This window comes from Lycium ferocissimum, chromosome 2 (genome assembly GCF_029784015.1).
Source record: "Lycium ferocissimum isolate CSIRO_LF1 chromosome 2, AGI_CSIRO_Lferr_CH_V1, whole genome shotgun sequence".
Taxonomy (NCBI): domain Eukaryota; kingdom Viridiplantae; phylum Streptophyta; class Magnoliopsida; order Solanales; family Solanaceae; genus Lycium; species Lycium ferocissimum.
Window position 1 is genome coordinate 64,621,831 of NC_081343.1, and position 15,669 is coordinate 64,637,499.

The 15,669-nt window shown below is 35.8% G+C and overlaps 1 protein-coding gene and 1 long non-coding RNA gene across 2 annotated transcripts in view; one reads left to right on the top strand and one right to left on the bottom strand.

The window, feature by feature from the left end:
• The window catches only part of LOC132046793 (uncharacterized), a 5,220-nt gene extending 3,532 nt beyond the window's left edge, over positions 1 to 1,688 (bottom strand). Inside the window, exon 1 of the long non-coding RNA XR_009412779.1 lies at positions 1,607 to 1,688. This is a non-coding gene — a long non-coding RNA (uncharacterized LOC132046793). The remainder of the gene's footprint in view (positions 1 to 1,606) is intronic.
• LOC132046789 (casein kinase II subunit alpha-1) overlaps positions 1 to 15,139 on the top strand; it is a 16,268-nt gene extending 1,129 nt beyond the window's left edge. The window contains exons 2-11 of the mRNA XM_059437541.1: positions 7,824 to 7,945; positions 9,098 to 9,227; positions 9,838 to 10,032; positions 11,728 to 11,885; positions 13,317 to 13,407; positions 13,582 to 13,647; positions 13,821 to 13,903; positions 14,098 to 14,161; positions 14,314 to 14,382; positions 14,921 to 15,139. Coding sequence (XP_059293524.1) covers positions 7,860 to 7,945; positions 9,098 to 9,227; positions 9,838 to 10,032; positions 11,728 to 11,885; positions 13,317 to 13,407; positions 13,582 to 13,647; positions 13,821 to 13,903; positions 14,098 to 14,161; positions 14,314 to 14,382; positions 14,921 to 14,980 — 1,002 coding nt within the window. The 5' untranslated portion in view covers positions 7,824 to 7,859 and the 3' untranslated portion in view covers positions 14,981 to 15,139. The remainder of the gene's footprint in view (positions 1 to 7,823; positions 7,946 to 9,097; positions 9,228 to 9,837; positions 10,033 to 11,727; positions 11,886 to 13,316; positions 13,408 to 13,581; positions 13,648 to 13,820; positions 13,904 to 14,097; positions 14,162 to 14,313; positions 14,383 to 14,920) is intronic.
• The last annotated feature ends 530 nt before the right edge of the window (positions 15,140 to 15,669 follow it).

Genomic DNA, 15,669 nt, shown 5'->3' on the forward strand with positions numbered 1-15,669 from the left:
TTTCGGGAAATTATCTAACTTTGAAACACCGCCTTGTCGGCTTTTGTGATATTCTTGGATGCGTTTGATATAATTCGAGGTAGCGTCGATAGGTGTGTATGGGTGCCAATTAGGCGCGGCCACGAGCTTTCTGGTTGGGTCGACAAGAGAGAAGTAGAGAAAAAGAGATCACTGACCAATAGAGCGGCTGAAGAATAGGGGAGTTCACTAGACTAACTTAGCACTTAGTATATGTTTTGCTGATTTAGAAGCACGTTTTGCCGATTTAGAAGCAAATTTTGCGTTTCTAAGAAGAAAGAGTTAATGAAGGACTTGAGAAAGGGTGGATTTAGGAGCAATAATCTGTTCTGATACAATGAACATTATTCGAAGAACTACAACAAGGGGCGTGAAGTGATCCGTTTAAAAATATGCTTTGAAGGAGTGGCCACGCAAGGAGAAGTAGAGAGAATATGAATGAAATATAAACTTTCTATTAATTGCACAAACTTCCACAAGAACAATATAGTAGGGAACATAAGGAAATGAAGGCTCAAAAGACCATGAACACCCCTGCTAAGGATGGAAAGAAAACAAACACATACAATAAAACAGTAAAATTATTTTCATAAGAGGCCCTAAACACTCCAAAGATTTCCCAAATAGCAACCTCCAGTATTAGGAACAGGGCTCCAACTTAGGACACTTGTAAGTCAACAACAACATACCCAGCATATTCCCACAAAGTGGGGTCTTGGGAGGGTAGAGTGTACACAGACCTTACCCCTAACTTGAGAGGTAGAGAGGCTGTTTCCGATAAAACTTAGGACACTTGTAAGTCAAGTACTAAAAACCTACCTATTCATCCAATACTAACATAAAAAGACATTAACGGGCACTTCCTCGTATCTCCAAGTAAGGCTTTCTTTCAGTTTAGTCAGTTAAAGCAAACTCATTCTTGTCTGACCTGGTAATTACCTAATTGCAAAAGTAGTTGGAGGGGCATGTGTAACTAGAACTGGTAGTAATCAAGTGAGCTTCCGAAAATCCCCAACCTCCAGGTAACACATGACAAATGATGCATAAGAATGTATTAAATTTTGCAATTCAGTCATCAAATCAAGGTGACACAGCAACTTTGAAAACCAGTTTTTTCCTGAAGAATCAACCAACAAAAAGAAGAAGAAAGAAGACTTGTTTTCACATTAATAAGCTCTTACTAATGCTTTAGTAAATGGCAAGGAAGTCGTTCTTGTGTCAACAATACGCATCACTTATCTTCCAGCCCAAAAATGAAACGTATGACAATTCAAACAATAAAGCTTGTAAAAAAAAAAAAAAAAAAAAAAAAAAAAAGGGGGAACACACTATAGCATATTTCTTATTAGTTCTATTTTTGCAAGTAGGATTCGTAGCAACAGTGAAGACTGAAACAAGGACATCTAAATTCTTAGCAAGCAAAGAAGATGGATAAGTATGAATATATTCTAACTTTTCCTTGTCAGTGCTCTTATAGATGACAATGATATATAGGGATCTATCCAACTAAAGGTTTGAGCAACTAATTAAAAGCGTACAATGAAATTTTCTTCGAATATACGGAAATAAGATGTTAGCGATGGTTTACCAGACAATCTCTACTGGAGAGAAGTAGCAAGTTGCACTCACCGAACAATGGAAGATTTGGCCGTTGAAGAGCGAAAATTACAGAAGCCAATAGTACTCATTTTACCCCTATCTATAATGTCACTTATTTAAGGGAAAAGGGTAAAAATAGCAACTCTTATTTTCGAATATACGGAAATAAATTAGCGATGGCTACTTTAACTCCTCCACAAGATTTGGCCGTTGAAGAAAAATTACCATCAGTACTCAAATCTTTTCAAAAATAAAATCCATCATTTCTATTGGCTACATATTCCCACATAAGCAACATCATATTTTTGGATGTCACGTGACATTTAACTTATTCTATATGGTGCTTACGTGGCAATTTTTTTTAAAACAATCTAAAATTTTGATTTTTTAAAAACAAATCTGAAAAAATGGCATTTATTAAAAATCTAAAACATATGTTGATTTTATAAAACCCGTTTTTTAAAAAATATATTTTTACGAAATTGAATTTTTTAATCAAAAAATCTAAAAAATGATTTTTTTTAATCTGGAAAACTGTAAAGTATTTTTTTTTTCTAAAAAAGTGTCCTAAAAATATTTTTAAATCTGGATTAATTTAAAAAAAAAAACTGAAAAAATTGATTTTAAAAAAAATCATTTTCCAAATTTTTTAATTAAAAAATCCAATTTTCCATAATTTTTTTTTTTTTTCAAAAAAAAAAAGATTTTTTTTATAAAATCATTTTTCATTTGTTTTTAAAAAAAAAATCAATTTTCCAGATTGTTTTTCAAATGTTTGCCATGTAAGCATCACATATAATAAGTTAGCTGTCATGTGGCGTTCACGTCACACAATTTCAATGACTAGGATTGCTTATGTGGGAATATGTTAAAAATGAGGGTATTTTTAAAATTTTGCTAATGGTAGGGGTATATTTGGCTCCAACTTGTAACGGGAGGGGTAGATCTGACCTCAACTTATAACGGAGGGTAAAAATAGCCAGTTTATGAAAGTAGAGAGGTATTTTTGACTCTTTTCCCTAATAAAAGCCCTAACATAACTGAATTAACGTATATATTCCAGGCATAGTTCACATGTTAACTATCCTAAAGCAATGTGACATTTTCCTCAAAGCAAAATTCTCAAACTCAATACCATTTGCAACAAATATCTAAACTTTTAAGTATTTCTATTACCTTTGATCTTTAAATTTTTATATTTATTACCCATAAACGAAACCCCTAAAAACTAAACTTAAAATAGATCTTGATATCCTAAACAATTTTTTATGATTGAATTAGATTGAAGGGATGAAATTTGTAAAATTTAGAGCTTCTAAAATATGTTATTAATAAATTGTAGTAGTTTATTTTAAAATGTTAGTGCTTTTCTTAAATTATTTTTTCTACTTTATGTTAAAAGAAACAATGACATCTCACAATCTTTTTTTTTACACCTCCCTCTTGGAGCTCCTCTTTTGCTGTATTGGTGACTTGAACCTACAAACTTCTAGTTGAAGGTGAAGAATGCTTATCATCTAAGCAACTCTGTTGTCTCAACTCACAGTCTTAAATAGGTGGAGTGTATATTAGTGCTATGTTACTAATGTGTGTCTAATTTAAAGACTATCTTATATTTGGCCAAATATAAATTAACAGCAAGCTACTTCAAGATTATCATCAAAGTAAGTTGGTGACATGACTAGGAGCAGGGTCATTTGCTCTTTTGTCCTATTTTGTGTCGGTTTTCTTATTTTTTTCCCTCAAGTAAAATAACTTTTTAGTGTGACATAAGTTTATATTTTTATATCATAGTATTTAACAAGTTATGGCTTGCGCTGTTAAATAATTTATGCCCTGTTAAACATAAGTTTCATTTTGAAGGGCAAAATAAAAAGGGGAAAAAACGTGCGCGCCCCTCAAATTAAAATAATTACCCACTCATACCTCTCATTACTTTCGTAGCCCCCAGAAAAAATCAAAACTATTCACCCGAGATGCCTCCCTAATTATGATACCATCATGGACTCAGATTAGGGTAGAAGGCTAGTAGGTAGTCGTTGTTTCGATCTATAGTCTATTGTCCTTTGTTTCTTGCTACTATATGTGGTTTCTTGTACTTCGATTATCTTATTTATCTGTGGTAGCTCTTTTAGCTCCTTTTTTTCAGATCGCTCTATTTTGACTTATTCGCTTTCTTTAGTTTCATTTGCATTTTTTGCTTTGAACAAGCTGCGTTTATCTAACCTCTCGTTGTGATTTCTCTTGAGCCGAGGGTTTTCGGAAACAGCCTCCCTATCTTCCGAGATAGGGGTATGGTCTGCGTACATTTTACCCTCCCCAGACCCTATATTGTGGGATTTCACTGGGTATGTTGTTGTTGCATGGTATATAAATATAATGAGATGATATCATTGAAGACTACGTTAGTTCTTCTCTTAGTCCTCCATGATACCGTCATGGTATATAAATATACCGAGATAGTATTATGTACGATCATGTTCATTTATTCAAAAAGACGCACTTTTTTCGAAAAAAGCATGTTACACCTCGAAAAAATTTCGCGTCGTTTGCGTTATAAGTAAACTAATGTAAGCTCGGAGAGGTCATGGAACCCTTATAAGATTAAGGAATACTCTTAACAAATGTTAAGTAAGTGTCTAAAGGTTCCGGGATCAAGCAAATTGAAGAAAATAAGTTTGTCGAAAATTTGAAAAAAGTTAGCAGAATTTTGGAGAGAAATTTTGGGCCAACTTTAGAAGGGTATATCTCCTAGTATATCAGGAGTTTTGGGTGAAACAAAAGCCTAAAATGAAGTTCAGGAAGCCTAGTTTCTAACGCAACAAACCGTTCGTCAAAACGACATCGGAGTAGGGAGTTATGGGCATTTCAAGATAAGCCTCCAAGCTGCCAAATGGCTCCCCGCAGGCCCCACTTGGAAAGCCGGTGGAACCGACTCTCAAGGAGTATAAATACCTTATTATTCCACTTTTTTCATCATTTACACTTCTTGGGAGTTCTAGACACATCCATACACTTCTCTTAAACATTTATAACCTTTTAAATCAAGAATTCAACAAGATTACACCAAACTAGTTCATGAAAAGTGATAGTTCTTGTTTTTACTTGATGTTGTGGTGAGTTTGGTTTTGAAAAAGGTTGGTGTGGCTAAAGTTCTTCGAGTATGAGGTATGTTCTTCATCCTATCTCTTATTTTGAGTTGATTTGAAGGTTTAGCAAGTCTTAAAAGTGAAAATAGTTATGGAGGAAAGGTCATAAAGTGTTGTGTTGTAGTTGTTGAGTTTATGAACTATTTTGAGCATGTTGTAGCCATGTTGTTGGGCTAATTTCCATGTATATGGATGGTATCTAATGTTGTTGGTGTGTTGATGAGATTATGCTCCTTGATTGGGAAGAAAGGAAGTGTATATTGTTATTGTATGTTGATAAACATCGTGTGGGATGTTTTATGGAATATTTTGGTATTGATGATGATGTTGTTGGTGTTAGTATTGTTGTTTTTGTGTTAGTTATTGGTATTGTGATTTCGGGCTGGGGATATAAATAAGGGAGATGCTGCCCGAATTTCGGCAGATTTTAAGGGGATTTAACTTAAAGGCTTAAGACAAGCATACGACGATAAGCCTAACAATAGTATGACTGGTTTTATATGTAGATTACAAGACCATGAATGATCTTATGTAGATTGCAAAATGGGAAGTAAGTTGGAAAGTCGAGAAATAAGCTTCCAGGTATGTTAACGTTATCCTTTCTTTCATTTTGGCATGATCCATGATAAGTACGAACGTGACGATACTCATAATGAATCCACTCCTAGATGTAGGAGCTCATGTCCCTATGTTTATATTGGTATTGTTCATATCCCGGGTTCCTTGACTTCTTAAGTCTGAAGGGCATCCATAAGTTGTACGTTTTCATAATGATGTCTAAATCCCGAAGGGGACATTCATAAGGCTTCCTTATTCATATGCATTTCATATTTGATTTTTAAGTCTCGAAGGAGACAAATGAAAATGGGAAGAAGTTCCCATTTTGAACTAAAAGTTGCTCCGAAGGGATTCCTTTGATGTTTTACAAAGATTATCATGCATTTGCACACTTATATATATATATATATATATATATATATATATATATGGGGAAGACTTTATGGGTTAGGGGAAGGGTTATACGCAAACCACCTAATTAGCTGGTATACGATGATTATGATGCCCGAAGGGGCTGTCCGATGGGGCCATTATGTTATAATGCCCGAAGGGGCTGCGAGGAGGGCGAAGGTATGCATTATATATACGCATGATGTTTTAAAAGTTCATATGCATATACATAATTATCAGTATTGGTTACAGGTACAGATTGAGTCTGTTACTCTTTTATCATTCGAGTCGAGATATATATTGTTTCGTTCGCTTACATACTCGGTACATCGGCCCGCACCGAAGTCCCTTTGCATGGAGGGCGTTGTGTTTCATGCCATACAGGGTACACAGATGGATAGAGGACCCTTGCTATAAGATGTTCCCGGGCTATTAGCTGGATTGGTGAACTCCATTTCTATTCGGAGTGTTGCCAAGTCAGAGTACTTATGTATGTCCTCGAGTCGGATGCATTACGAGTATGTTGAGGCCCTGTCCCAACTTATGTTATGGTAACTTGGTCCTTGTTAGAGACTTTTGCAGACAGTGTCCTGTGGATAGTGTGTCGAGATGTCGACAGTTGTGTGAGGCGGCCACATAGGTCGATGTGTTCATATGCATTGATTTAAAGATTTTATTGTGACTAAAGGTTTTCTTTGACTTAACGATAACGGAGAAGTCCCTGACATGATGAAAGAGTTCTACTAAAAAGTTTTCATGTTTTACTTGACGAAAGCGTCATTTCATAATTTAAAGGTTTACAAAAAGGTGTGACTTATGAATAGAATGGTAGTATGACACTCAGCCGAGTAGGGTCTTGAGTGTCAGTCGCGGCCCTCCAGTTCGGGTCGTGACAAAGCCTTTGTGATACCATCTTCTTATATACATATATTGTAATGGTATCATGGGACCATGGGTGCCATTATGCTATATAAATATACTGAGATGGTATCATAGAGAAGGACTTCTTAGTCCTCCATTATACCATCACAGCATATAAATATACGGCGATGATATCATGGAGAAAGAGTTTTGGGTGAAGGGATACGTCAGGTAAATAATTTTGGGAGAGGGTGTACGTCGGGTAATTAGTTTAGGAGAGGCATGGGGCGGATAATTATTTTGTATTTTAGGGGTATTTCAGTTAGTTTTCCAAATAAAAAAGAGTCCATTTGAAGGACAAACCGTTCAATTTCTTCCGGGCAATTTGCACGATTGCCCTTATTCGGGGGTGGTCTTTAATTTTTGCCCTTCGCAGTAAACCCCTTGGTTCCGGGTTTGAACCCCCGCTCGGTCAATTTTTTTTTTTTAAAATCACAAGGTAGAGTATGGATTCGCAAGACAGAGTTTTGCATGTGTAACTCTCCCTTCAGGCAGAGTTGCAAACTTTACCTTAAGGTAGAGTTTGCCTTAAACTCTACTCGATCAGGCAGAGTTTTGACTACAAACTCTACGACAGAGTTGACTTCAACCATAAGGCAAACTCTCCCTAGTCTTGCCTTCAAACATAGGGTTAAGGCAATTTTTTTTTTTTTTTTTTACTTAGTTAGAATTTTGCAACACTCTGCCTTAAGGCCTAAATTTTGCCCGAATAGGCCTGATTTTGCTACGAAGCTCTGCCTTGCGATTTTCTTTGACTGAGATGGAATTTAAATCCTAAATTTTATGGTATTAGGCGAAGAGTAAAAATTAAATACCATCGATTTGAGGGACAAAAATAAAAGACCAGTGACTTTGAAGGACCATCCACACAAAAAAAAAAAAAAAAAGATTTCTTCCCAGGAGTCTCCCACAAATGTGATTCAATTCTGGTGGCCCATTTCCCTACCCATTCTTCTAGTGTAATGGAAATAAAAAAATAAAATAAAAATACTTGAAGATGAACAAAAAAGTAATAGCCACTTGGCACCGACCATATTTGTAGGGAGTGAAAGGGTCCCAATAGAATTAGAATACGTACCGAGAGAGCAAAAAGCTTTATTCAATCTGTGGCTTTTTCCTAAACTAGTGTTACTGTGCGGTGGCATATCTCTCTATACTAGCCTTCACCTTCTTGGTTGCCCCACTACAGCCCTTTCCCAACTCTGATTTGCGATTAAAGGGGATATGTCGAAAGCAAGAGTATACACGGATATCAATGTGCTTCGCCCTAGGGAATATTGGGATTACGAATCCCTTACTGTTCAATGGGGGTAATTTCTTTTCCCTAACCTAACTCTAATCCCCTCTGATTTTGTTCTCTCTTTTTTTTGGGTTTTGTATACTTTATTGTGATTGAAATTCATGAAATTTATATGCTGTTTGCTACTTTTTTGATTGTTAGGTCTTAACATCCACTTCCACCATCCAAGAAAGAATAACTTGGTTTCGTTTACTCGTTTTTTTTTTTTTAGGTCTGAAAGAAAAGTAGGTGTTATATAGCATATTAACATCCACTCCAGGCTGCCCGGAAAAAAGAAGAAGTCTTTTTTGAGTCTAAAATCAAATTGGATGCTCAGTAGTATTTTTTGTGTCTAAAATCAAATTGGATGCTCAATTGCAACATCAACTCGGGGCATACCCAAAAACGATTTTGGGTTTCTTTTCTCTCTTTTTAGTTAATCGGGTGTTCAGTGTAGATGTTATTTTGGCGAATTCCTGCCATCTTGAATGGAATGACCTAATGAAAGCTTTTCTCTTTCACATTGGAGAATATCTATATCTATTGGGTTAATGCAAATTTTCTGCCTAGTCTTGTTGAGCTGAGGCAAGTTTCTTATATTCTGTGGCTTTGGATTAGGTGAGGGTTCGAGTCTTTCTAGGTTGTTTACTTCTCTATTAGCTTCCACATGGTACAATGGAAGCAAAATATCCACTTCATCCAAAAAAAAAAAAAAAAAAAAAAAAGGAAGCAAAATATCCAATATGGTATTACCAAGCTGTCGAGATTAAGGATTAGTGGTGTTGGTACAAACTAGATATGCTTGTGTAAGTCTAGGAACAAGAGTGAGATTTAGATCCCTTACATGTGTTAAAAGTCGATTTTTGAGTATTGGAATGACGTGGCCCCAAATGGAGCGGATGGTTATAGAGGCTTCATTTAGTTGACCCCTATTAGTTTGTTTGCTTTGTATAATTCTGCTACATTTGTTGAAATCAGAAGAGACTATAACCTTGTCTTGCTGAAGTGAGAGCATATACTTTTGTTAATCTTGGCTCTAGAGTGCCGTGGCCCTTGGCTCAATGATTAGTTTCATCTTTCGCGAGTTTTGGTTTCAGATATGATCCTATTTGACTCACTCAACTTTAATGCACCAGCTACATTATATTATCCTCATCAGTTCCCATCATATTCATTATTGCAGTGATCAGGATGACTATGAGGTTGTTCGAAAAGTTGGAAGAGGAAAATACAGTGAAGTTTTTGAAGGTATAAATGTTAACAGCAACGAGAAGTGCATAATCAAGATCCTGAAACCTGTTAAGAAGAAAAAGGTATGACTTCTTTTTTTTTTTTTTTTTTTACGTAAGACTTGGCGGCTAGTATGTTTTTCCCTTTTTGTTGAATTAAATTATCATTTTTCTGCTTCAAAGAAAAAAAAATAGAAGTTTGCAGGAATAGTTCTTATGTAATGCAATACTTATTTATGCCTGACTTTATCTATAGAGAATCATTAACAATAACAACCTAAACGGAAAGATATTTAGTCAACTCATTAAAAAGCTTACTCTCAATTATCTGTTCATGTGTTGCTAGGGTGTCCGCAGTGAAATAAGTCAAGTCTCTTTTTTTGGAACTTAGGAAAAAATTGTAAGTTCTGCTCATACAAAGTACAGAATGCCTAAAATTGGTCACTTTGTGACATAACTTGGAAAAATTAGTCAGCCTCAACAGCATTTACTGCAACAAAATCTGTTAATCTCTTGATGGCGGCTTTTTATCATTTTGGTAGTGTTATGTATCCACTGTTCATATACATTTTTTCCTCCTATACGTTCTCTTAATTTTTTGAAACACGGTTTAGTTTGTAATATTGTACTTGCTTCGGGAAAAAACAAAAAAGAAAGGGCATATTTTTGACTTGACATTATTGGTGTTGTGTAGATCAAAAGAGAGATAAAGATATTGCAGAACCTCTGTGGTGGACCAAACATCGTCAAACTCCTTGATATCGTCAGAGATCAGCATTCAAAAACTCCAAGCTTGATTTTTGAGTACGTGAACAGCACAGATTTCAAAGTTTTGTACCCAACACTAACGGATTATGATATACGGTACTACATATATGAGCTTCTCAAGGTAAGAGGATAAATCCATTAGATGGCAGTCACTGTGACTTATATGTGCATATGCTCCCTGTCCTCTGGTTTTCCTTTATATTTTTTGAGAAAGGTAACAATTATCTGCTCCCTGTCCTCTGGTCTTTCTTTTCTGTATCTTCTTTCTTCTCTCAGAACCAAGAATAGAGTTGTACTCATGTCTTAACTTATTTCCGGTCAGAAGTTCGTCTGCCCCCTCCTTTCTTCTATTGCAGCTTAAAAGGTTTGTATGAGTATGAGAATTTTGGGAGTACCCAGTTTTCTTATGCACACACTATTTCTGAATTTAAAGGCACTTACGGGGTATTGGGTGTATGTACTCTCATATACTTTGATCAAATTTGGAGTTCAAATTATTAAAGTTATAATTTCTAAACTCCTAGGCTTATCTCATGGGGAGATTTTGGAATCCAGGATTCTGGTTCCATAATATTGCACTAATTTGGATTCAGCCTACACCTATATTTAGATAATTGGTAGTGACTAATACTGAAAACCTATATTAGTTCACCTTATGCTGCATGCGGATATATGGAATTCGAATCCATCAACGAAAATGTAGATTTTTCTTATTGATATCGTTAGCTCGTTTACCGTCTTGGTCATTCCAATTAACTGATTACCTTTCCTCTGCAATTACGTCTCAGTATAGCTTTTGAATGTATGTGTACAAGGTAAATGACTTTGTAGTTAAGTGCTTACTCCCAAATTGTAATCTCCTGTTATCAGACTATATGAATTAGATTCACTGTGTACTTATTGGAAGTTATTTTGTTTATCTAGATGAATGGTTATGATCTCTCTAACTCTAAAAAAATGTAATTTTGTTTACAGAATTTGACTTTCTCTCCTGGTATTCATTCTGATCTTGTCATTGTTTAAGAAAAAAATCAGCATTGCCATGGATTTTCTGTCCTCTGTTTGCTAACTACTGTTTACATTTTATTTTCCATTTATATGAGTAATATTACTTTCCCTGTTTTGGGTACTTTTGCTTATATTTTAGTCACATGAGAGGAGCTATTTGGAAATGGGGATGCCAATTTGGGATCCTTTTGCTTTCTATCTTGAAGCTATTCCTTTATGCTACATGCCTATGTCACCAGCCTACCTGGGTAGAAACATGTCTAGGTTTCCCTTCTTACAGCAGGAAGGTTTCCTTTCTTTTGCCTCCTGCTGTAAAGAAAAAAGAAATAAAGAAAAAAGAAATTTAACTTCCTGAGCTTTCTAATTATGTATTTCAGGAACACAGTTTCTTGGTTGTCAAATGCTTTATGCTGAAAAGTACATATCTAGTCCTGTTCCTGAATATTGACTTTTCGGCTATGTTGCTCGGACTCTCCAAAAATGATGCCGCACCCGTGTCGGATCCTTCAAAAATGCACTACTTTTGGAGGATCCGACACGCACCCGTGTCCACTTTTGAAGAATCCCAGTAACATAGCTTTTCGGTTCTCTTAGTTTACTTTATTATTCTCCTTTTTTGTCTTTTTGAAAGAAAAGAAAGACTCTCGTTTTTTGCACGACTGTTGTATTTGCTGAAGCCTTCAGTTGATCATAGCATTTCTTGTGACAGACTCTTTTGGACCTATTCTTTGTGTATACTGTATATTGCTTGACATGCTTACTAATTGATGGTGGAGGTCGGAAACTGAAACTTCTTATCAACCTGCAGGCACTAGATTACTGTCATTCACAGGGGATAATGCATAGAGATGTCAAGCCTCATAACGTTATGATAGACCATGAACTGCGGAAGCTTCGGTTGATAGATTGGGGTCTTGCTGAATTTTACCACCCAGGAAAGGAATATAATGTTCGTGTAGCTTCAAGGTGAGAGATAATCTGCTGACAGTATGCTGGACCTGGTATAGTTGCTTTGCCAGCAACAAATTCCTACATATAGGTTCTCTATCTGTAGACCCATTCTCTACTTGCAAATTGTTCTCTGGACAAGTCATCAGTTTTTAGTCAGAAAGCAAGTGATTTTGCTATATATTTTATTAAGTTAGAAGAAATAAAGGAACATCATTCACTTAGGTATAAAACAACATCTACTACGCTTAAGTTCCAAACAAGTAGGGGTCGGCTATATGAATTATCACTGCCCATGTTACTCCATTTAAAGTCATCTCATGCACATACAAATAAAAAGATTAGAAGTTCTCTATTTATTTCTAGACGTATAAATCTCTGAAAGGCTAAACCACTCCTAGAAAGTATAGGACCTACACATGTTAAACATATTCTCGACTAATATGTATTGCCTATATAAATGTTTTTCTTTCATTGTGGCCTATCTTTCGCTAAGTTTGCTTGGATCCCTAGACATTGCAGGTCCTTAGAGACAACTTCTTTTCATGTGATTAGATCTACATCGTCCTTTTTAACACCTTAATTTACCATGGTTTTCACCTGAGAACCGGTCACGACGCAGGACATAAACAACTCATCTCAAGTGACTTTTTCACATATTGTCGCTGATGTGTGCTACTTGAACCTTCTCGCAAATGTGATCATATTTCTAATCTTGTATGATCACGCATCCATCTTAACGACTTGCATGTTAGTGACATTCATCTCGTGAATGTGTAAAATTTTAGTGGCCCAACATTCACTCCATATAGCATTGTTGGTCTTATAACTGTCTTTCACATTGTTAGGCATCCTTCTATTGCATAACAACCACTATAGCACTTCCGCATTTCAACGTTCAGTTTTGATTTTATATGTAACATCTTCGTCTAGATTGGTTTCATTTTGGTGCTGCAATCTCATCTAATTTCATCTCAATTTCAATCTTCTGATGTTGACTAAGGCACTAATCTTGCAAATGCATATATTCATTCTTACTTTCTAGATTTTAGTCACTTAAGTAAACCAGCAGAATTAGGCTGCATGCTTTTTTTGTTGAGGTGGAAAGAAACGTTTGTGTTGTACCAGTTTGATCAGTCTCTAAGTTGCCTTACAAAGAATGCAAGCTGCTTCTGCACCATACCCAATTAAAAGAATACTAAAAGAATCAATGGGATAGTCAGAGAAGGTTAGGAATTGTTTTAGGTCAAACTAACTCTTTATCAGCACAGTCGCATACAGTAAATAGGTTTCACACTGTAAGTTAGTGGTTAGTAAACTAGCACAGAAGTTGGAAAGTGGTTCGTAAACTAGCATGGAAGTTGGAAAAGTTGGATTTGTCATTGTTGGCGTGCTTGTGTCCTCAAGGCTATTGCAGCAAGTCTTAAGTCTTCTTTTTTTGTGTTTCAGATACTTCAAGGGCCCTGAACTTCTAGTTGACTTGCAAGACTACGACTATTCTTTGGATATGTGGAGCCTTGGCTGCATGTTTGCGGGAATGGTGAGAAATTTTATGATATATAATATATAATATAAGCTATCAGTTGTGTGCCTGGAAAACTGTAAACATCTGAAAGGACTTGTTAGAAGTTTGTATCTGCTTGTTTGAAATCAATTTTCTTTTTCCTCTTGTTATCTTTGTGGCCGACTATGCCTCTTTTTTTTTTTTTTGTAGATTTTCCGCAAGGAACCTTTCTTTTATGGCCATGATAATCAGGATCAGCTCGTCAAAATTGCAAAGGTAATACCTAGTAACTGACCAATGGGTTTATATATTTTGTTATTTGAATGAGATAGGGGAGGTTGATCTACTGGAAAAAACCAATACAGTTGTTACTTGTGTAAGTAAACACTGAAATGTTATATAAAATTAACGTATAGCTGCTTGACATGGGGTTGATAATTTTGTTATAGGTACTTGGGACAGATGAGCTGAATGCATATTTGCACAAGTATCAATTAGAGATTGATCCTCAGCTTGAGGCTATGGTTGGGAGGTATGCTTCCTGCTTTCTTGTTACTACTCTTATAGCCAAATAAAACCAGGCTAAGGGAACTAGTAAACAACTGAGAGCTGTGACTAAATAGGGTTAGATCTCAGTAACTAACTTTAGCAGAAGTGTGGCCTCTCTGATTTTAAGCCAAAATTCTTAGCTATTGAAGGTGAATGCAATCTGTCTTTCCCCTGCAGACACAGTAGGAAGCCGTGGTCCAAATTTATTAATGCAGACAATCAACATCTAGTGTCACCGGAGGTATTGGTCTCTCTCTATCTCTCTATTTATCTATCTATTATGATATTGTTCTGAATAAGAAGAAACCAACAATGGCGACAACTGCGCCTGAAACCCCAAGTAGCTGTAAGTATCACTGATATTTGATGATTGATTCTGAGTTCTCATTGCAGGCTATAGACTTTCTTGACAAGCTTCTCCGTTATGATCATCAGAACAGAGTTACAGCAAAAGAAGCAATGGTATTCCTTCTTAGCCACTCTTAATGAGCTTTAAACCTGAGCCTCATCTTTGTTTCTCTGTTTCTGTCTCGTGTAGCTTTTTTCAGTACAAAAATCCAATTATTACTTATTAAAGAAGTAATTTTGGTGACATTTTAAAACCTATTAAAGAAATGGTTAGGTAAACATTTTAAAGCATACTTGACCAAAACCAAATGTAGTGACTAAATGAGATCCATGAAAGAGATTGGTGAGGGAGTAGTAGGTAGAAGAGACGCAACTGACTAGTTTTAAAATACTGTTAGAAGCAAGCTCGTGATTGTCAATTGCCTATCGCTTTCTCTTTATGTTCTTGGTAATGTTTTTTCCTTTGTCACAATATGGCATCTGTATATTTGCTGGAACCAATCTACGCACTCTCTTCCTTCCTTATTTTAACAGTGAACATTATATGTATCTGGTTTTGTTTTGCACAACTAGAGTATTGCATGCATACATTTGCGCATTTAAGATCTTTAATTGAGAAACCTACTAACTGTTTTCTCTGCCCTATTCTTAGGCCCATCCATATTTCTCGCAAGTGAGGGCTGCAGAAACTAGCAGGATGAGGACACAGTAGCTCTGTTGTACTGCCGTCAACAGAGCTATGGAAGAATTTAAATTATGGTGTAATGTACCATGTGTATCCTTTTTAAGTGACATTTGGGAGAACTCGTGTATTTGAACTTGAATAGACATCAAGCTGAATTCAGGAATTACAGATTTTCATCATTGAACATTTCAAGAGCAATAGTGTTTTGTAGATTTCCTGCTCTGCTGATTATGCAGCGACTTGTTGAGCCTTATTTTTTTTTTTCCCGTGAAGTATCTCTAGAAGTAAACAATAACAGATTCCCAAAAATTTAATTAGGAAGTTTGCGTAGTACGTTAGTGTACCGGGTTTCATGGCAATGGATGTTCCTTCTGCATTCAGCTTTGGTGATTTGCGCTCCATTGAATAAGTTCATTGTTATGGTCTTTGAAATCTAGCCTACAAATGCCCACAATATCTCTTATGTACTCTTGGGGAGATTTTTTGGTGTGGGGGCAATAATTAGCTAAATTTTGGATGTACAATTTTGAGGGAGGCTCAGATTTTCTTTCTTCTTACGGGACACAAATTACAACTATCCATCATAAAATTCGCTACACATCTAACAAAAAAATAAATTGAAAGAAGTTAATTCTGGAGTGTGCCATATCACACTCACAGTTAACCAAAGCCTAACGCCAAATACATTGACAAAATTCCAAATTACTACTATAGCC